The 6640-nt window shown below is 38.7% G+C and overlaps 1 protein-coding gene across 1 annotated transcript; it reads right to left on the minus strand.

The window, feature by feature from the left end:
- Nucleotides 1-236: 236 nt before the first annotated feature.
- APLNR (apelin receptor) lies at nt 237-4364 on the minus strand. The gene has a single exon (XM_039341162.1). The coding sequence runs from the start codon at nt 4063-4065 to the stop codon at nt 2947-2949; it is 1119 nt and encodes a 372-aa protein (XP_039197096.1). The 5' UTR covers nt 4066-4364; the 3' UTR covers nt 237-2946.
- Between the last annotated feature and the right edge of the window lie 2276 nt (nt 4365-6640).

Below are 6640 nucleotides of genomic sequence, written 5' to 3' on the forward strand. Positions count from 1 at the left end.
TTGTGTTCCTGACAGGTTGATAGGTATCATAAGTAGACAGGGCCTTACGAATCTGGGAAATACTCTGTTTTATAACCAGAGTTGCAGAAGATCTGGCAATCCCCTCCATCTCCTTCTTCCCCTCCAAGATTTTCATATATGCATATGTATGTCAGTTTTTCTTCTGCCTCACAGAATAAACAGGGAAGGAAGGAAAACATTCAAACCATCATCTATTCAATAAAAACTCTGAGGTATACGTTCATTGAGGTTTTATTTAATTCTCCAGTTAAACGCTCTTTATTTCTTTTGACCATCTTCAGAAGTTAGGTGAGAGATTGCAGCTCAGTAGCAGAAAATATGTTTTGCCTACAAGAGGACCCAGTTGGAGTTTCCAACATCCCCACCTAGGGCTGAAAAGAGTCACAGCTGTAATCTTTGACAGTTGCCACCACTCAGTGTGGGCAATACGGCCTAGCTAGATCCATGTTCTGAATCAGTTATCAGTCAATTTCCTGAGGTCCACCCCAGCTGTTTTGCTCCTATCACAATGCAGATGATGTAGGAATTTTTGAAAATGAAGCCCATGTATATTAAATAAAAACACTATCCAGCTTTTTGTTTTGCATTATGCATATTCATACCTGTACATAACAGAGGAGTTCAAAGGCAATTATCTGAGAATTCATCTCCCTCAGTGAGGATCCTATACTCTGTTCCTTCTCTGGTACTTTTAGGCCCAGTCGATAGTCATTCAACACACTAAATAAGGAATCTAAAAATCTATCATTTTATATTATGTTGAAAGCTAAAAAGAGTAAGACAGCATACCCAAGGTCATTTTATACATTCAACGGAATCAAGAAGTATTGGGGGGGGGCAGTTGGGCTATACCACTTCTAACTGTAGTTGCTTGCATTTAAAGCCTACTATATGCCTACAAAGCTAACATGAAGGGAAAATGCTTTTAGGAAATGCTATTTTCTAAATTTGGAAAGGCAGTGTTTACTCTCAAGGGTATATTTAAAATTTAAGCTTTTTATTTTTACCCTAAAATGGAACAGTCCTGGGCAAATGTATCTCTTCATTCTTTCACATGTATATGTCATAGTGATGAGCAAATAACATGTCTAGCCATGTTTTACTAACTGATAAGAATGTTTTATCTTGTATGAAGAAAACTGGCAAATAGATTGTAAACATTTTAAACCTATAATTCTATCCCACAATTCAGATTCAGAATAAATTCTAGAATCTAAAAAAATGATACAGGAAATAATAATAATAGGATAATATGAACACATTTGAATATCCTAATTATTTTTTTTAATTCAGAAAGAATATTTTAATGTTCAAAACCACTTTTCAATTTGAAGCACTTCCTTGCAAATTTAATTGCAACAAAAAAGATTACAGTAAAAAGGATTTGTGATTGTTTTTTTAAAAAATCATTAAGTCTGTATAAATGTACAACTTCTTGTCTAGTTTTACACTGCCCAGTTATTAATAATAAAGGATGCACCCTTAAAAGCTGTATATATTTAAAAAAAATCTTAATCAGCAGATCAATTCAATGAAATCATTAAGAGAAACTCAAAGCATTTTTCTGCATGACTTAAAACTTTATTCAGCACTTTTATAACATAAAAGTACTGAATAAAGTGAATAAAGTATAGGCAAGTTGAGTAATGGACCCAATCTTTACAAAGAAAACATTTTTATCAATGCAAGCATGATACTGTTTCCCAACCTCTCTTAAGATTGTGTATTAAGCAGCAAGAATATTACATTTTATTCTGGGAGAAACCAGCTCCCTCTGAATTGTCGAAAGAAAAAGAAGAAAGAAAGAAAGAAAGAAAGAAAGAAAGAAAGAAAGAAAGAAAGAAAGAAAGAAAGAAAGAAAGAGGAAAGAAAGAAAGAAAGAGAGAGAGAAAGAAAGAGGAAGAAAGAAAAAAAGAAAGAAAGAAAGAGAAAGAAGAAAAAGAAAAAAAGAAAGAAAGAAAGAAAGAAAGAAAGAAAGAAAGAAAGAAAGAAAGAAAGAAAGAAAGAAAGAGAAAACTGGATTTTGCTGCTGAACCATTCATGTGTTTTGGTTTTTTTAAAAAAATAATAGTTTACTTGATAGGACAGATGTTAGAGCAAAGAATAAAGTACAATTGCTATCTGTTTGAAGAAGTTGTCTTCATACATAGGAAGAAATAGGCTTGCAGACTAAAGTTTTCTGTCCATGGTGCCAGTTCTCCATCGTGGAGAATATTAAAACTCGAAATTCCTGGGGCTGTAATCATTTCTTCCCATAGAACAAGGAAAATGAAGGAATTTGAAGTTGCCAAGGAACCATGCCTCAAAGTGGCATGATAAGAAAAAGTAAGAAAATCTGGGGTGTAGGATAGAAGCATTTCTTAAACAGGAGCTGTTCAACAGAGGTGGCTTGAAACACCAAAGAATGACTATAGACAGCAGATATGCAGCAAGCTTCCAAGTGCATTACCTTAAAAATGAACCCCCTGATTTCATGCAACTTGTGCATAGTTCTACTATTTCACTGAACATTTCAAAAACCTATTGCAAGTTTTCAAAACACTTCAAAGCTCAGGTTGATAAATAACCAGCACAAGCCCTTTACAAGTCCATTTAAAAGTCCATGTAAATTTCATTAGAAGAACCACCAGCTGTGTATGCAGCATTGTGTTTCAGAACAGGATGAAATACTTTTTCCACCTCCTAGCATAAGCCCTACATATAACATAGACATTGTTACAGTGGATAACCAAGCAGAATACAAAAGGGAGGGATGAATATTATGTCTGTTAAAACAGACTTACCCATTTAAAAAATTAAAAATGTAACATTAAGAAAAGAAAGAAAATCTGATGCTAGAATGATGCAAGGGGAAAAAATTAAAAGGAGAGAGGAGAGACTCATTGTATGCAAAGTTTATCATGGCTGCTTGACATTATTCCATTTTTACCCATGAAGCAAAGTCTCTTGGCTGTCAGGACACTGTTTCTCCTGCCCTGCTTCCATGTTCTTCCCTAAATGGTTCTGGCTATGACCAGATGAATAGCTGGCTGATTTGTCTCCTGCAGCTCCAGGCAAATGCCCTGATGTGCAGCAGAGGACAGCCGCACAAGCTTGTCTGAAACGAGGATCAAAGAAGGCATAGAGAAAAGGATTGAGGCAGCTGTTAACATAGGCCAAGCAACTGCAGTATGGGTGGAGATTGCTCAGAAAGGCATGGAAGCTGCAGGACAACGGCATCACTTCCCAGTCCATTAGCATGTAGATGGTTTTCACTAAATGGAAGGGGAGCCAGCAGATTGCAAAAGTGGTCACAAGCACAATGATAATGGTTAGCAGACGCTTCCGCTTCCTCAATCCTTCACTGCGCTCCTTTCGGAAGTGGCCTGCAATTGTGCGGGCAATGAAGAAGTAGCAAGTCAGCATGATGGCAAAGGGGATTACAAATCCCATCAGGGTAGAGGACAAGCCAAGCCCTGCTTCCCAGGCTGCCTCAGTCTTGTTGGTTGCCACACTTGAATAATCCATGAAACATGTCACTTTGTCATTCCCATTGAATATTCCAGTCCTCCGGAAAATCATGGCTGGCAAGGCCAAGAGAGCCGCCATAGTCCAGAGCACAATGGTCATTAGAAGCCCACTAGCTTTTGACCTCAGCTTGGCATTGGCTATAGGGCGAACAATAGCCAAGTAGCGGTCAAAGCTGAGCCCTGTGAGGCAGAAGACACTGGCGTACATATTGACAAAGACCAGGTAGCTGCTGAGTTTGCAGGCAAAAGAGCCAAAAGACCAATGGTAGTCCAGGACCACATAGGTAGCCCATAGTGGCAAAGTGACCACAAAAGTCAGGTCAGCTATTGCCAGGTTTGCAATGAATGTATCTGCTGAGCGTCGCTTTTCTTGTCCTCCTCGGAAAACAGTCCATAGCACCAAACCGTTGCCAGTGGTGCCCAGAAAGAAAACAAGCAAATAGATGGAAGGAATTAGGATTTTGGAAGAACTCCAGTCATCGTAGTCGCATTCATAGTTGCTTGAGTTATTATCAGTATCGTTGCCAAATTCCATTTCTGCTGGAAGAAGAGAAGAATGTGCTCTGAAGCAGTTCCTTTTTTTAAAATTTATTTCCAGATCACTCAGCAGGATAAATCTTGGCAAAGTTCTTGTGTAGAAGGAAGATCAAAAAAAAAAAAAAAAATTGCTGGGTCTCTCAGCTCATTTGTGTCTTTCTGTTACCTCCTTCTTTTCAAAGCTGTAGACAGATCTGGCCAGTGCCTTCCTCAATCTGTGTCATCTCTCTCACATACTCACTCACTCCTACTGTAGTAGTAGCTTCCTTTTGACTTGTCTTAAAATCTTTGTATATCCCAGCCCCCTTCCCCCAGTCCTCCCCTTGCTTTCACTCAACATCCTTATGTGAATTGGATGAATTGACCCCTGTGGTGCTGGGCAGCTCCATCTGCCACTTGGATCCTCCCCTTCAGCAACACTCTCTACATGTGCTCTCACCCTAAGCTCCTCAGAGCAAGGAAAGGAATGTGGCTTAAGACAAGCAGAAATGCTGGGTGGGTGGCATGGAGTGATAATCCAAATACCAGGGTTCCCAGACACCCTGCTAACCTGATCACCCTTGCCTAAAGACTCGGTTTCACAGTTATGAACTTTTTTCAGTTTCAGCAACCAAGTGATCTAAGCACATATTTTTTTTCCCCAAAACAAGCCATCATTGACTTTAGGACATTCTGTGATCACATTAGGATAGCAGCATATTAAGAAAAGTTTGTCAGTGCAAAGACGTGGTGTGTTCATACATATACGTAAATAAGCTTTTATTAAGGAAGTTGAACATTATTCTGCTTGGCTCCCTGAAAGGCTTTGAAAACTAAGGTGGTGGGGGCAGAGCTGGGAAGAATGCAGCCAAGGTGTTGGACTCCCAGCAAACATCTCAGAAAGAAGCATGTGAGGAAAAAAAAGAGGGAGGGGAGATAATTAAATCATTCTTTGATCTGCAGAGATCATTGGTGGTGAATTGTTGAAACTTTAGATGCACGGGATATTTCTAGAAGATCCAAACACCTGAAAAATATTTTGGGAATTTGCCAAACTGTAGACTAAAATCAGAGTTCCTGAGTTTTAAAAAAATTGATAAATAATTTATAATTTATAACACTAAGGATACTATATACGTATACTAAAATACAGGTAGTCCTCCATGGACGGCCACAGCTGAGTCCAGAATTTGTTACTAAGTGAGAAATTTGTTATGTGAGTTTTGTCCCATTTTACGACTTTTCTTGCCACATTTGTTAAGTGAATCGCTGCAGTTGTTAAATTAGTAACGCAGTGGTTAAGTGAATTTGGCTTCCCCATTGACTCTGCTTGTTAGAAGGTCGCAAAAGTTGGTCACATGACCCCAGGACATGGCAACTATCATAAATATGAATCAGTTATCAAGCGTCTGAATGTAAATCACATGGCCGTGAGGATGCTGCGATGGTCATAAGCATGAAAAATGGTCATAAGTCACTTTTTTCAGTACTGTCGTAAATTTGAATGGTCCCTAAACTGCAAGTCAAGGATTACCTGTAGATATTTTTTCTAAAAAAAGTAAACCTGAATTAAAGCCTTCTATCAACTTAAAAAACTACAAAAAAGAGATTAGGAATTCATTGTAACTGATCTAAATCTCTGCCATTGCATCTAAAATGCTCCAGCCCCAGTTTATGCCCAATCCCCAGAGAAATGTTTTTGTGCAGTTCCCACACAAAACACAGCCTCTGTATGAAGCACATATCAAAGAGTAAAGCAGTTTACAAATGAAATAAGAAAAGCTTTTCAGCTGTACAATGTCTAATAAGACTGCATATGCACTCATGAAAAATTGTGACTGTCTTTATAGTCTGTTAATTTACATTTGGACAATTAAATCTGACATGGTCAAAACATCAGATATATAAACTATATGAAAGAACAACCTGAAACCAGGCAACATCTGATCTTCCAGTCTGTACTGGGCAGAACCAGACTGTATTTGCTACCGGTATCTGTCTGTAGAAGCTATCGCCAGCTCCTTTGAAGTACTGTACCTGCAGCAATGGAACTGCTAGCCACCTAGCTTCCCTTTTGATGGGTTTTATCTGCCTTCCCAGGAATATCTGGCTTGCTGGATTAGAAAATGGCTTCGTGCTGAACATAGCACTCACTCTTACAAGCCATTTATGGCTTTGGTGTTTAATCTTCCCTTTGTGCTTTACTGATCAGCCTGATAATTTCTGTCAGCTATCCTGGCCATCATCCAAGTGTCTGGGTTTATAACAGAAGGAGTTCTGTGTGGCACTATCATCAGAATAACAAAGCAACTAGCAAGTAATTCAGGTCTGTCCCAACTCTTTGAAATGTTAGAATTCTCCCTTGGTTAAAAGTAGGAAAAAAACATTCCAGAACAACTCCAAAATCCCTGTGAGCTGCATCCTTCAGAGGCCCCAAAAATGATATTTATAACTCCCTCATTTAGTCTGTGCAGCCACCCTGTAAGGCAGATTAGGCTAAGACTAAATGACAGGCATTAAGTCACCCAGTAAATGAAGGGGGATTTGAATCCAGACCTCTCAGATCCAGATAACCACCACTCTTCTCACTGGGA

This window comes from Crotalus tigris, unplaced genomic scaffold, assembly GCF_016545835.1.
Source record: "Crotalus tigris isolate CLP2741 ecotype Arizona unplaced genomic scaffold, ASM1654583v1 scf7180000017764.6130737, whole genome shotgun sequence".
NCBI lineage: Eukaryota > Metazoa > Chordata > Lepidosauria > Squamata > Viperidae > Crotalus > Crotalus tigris.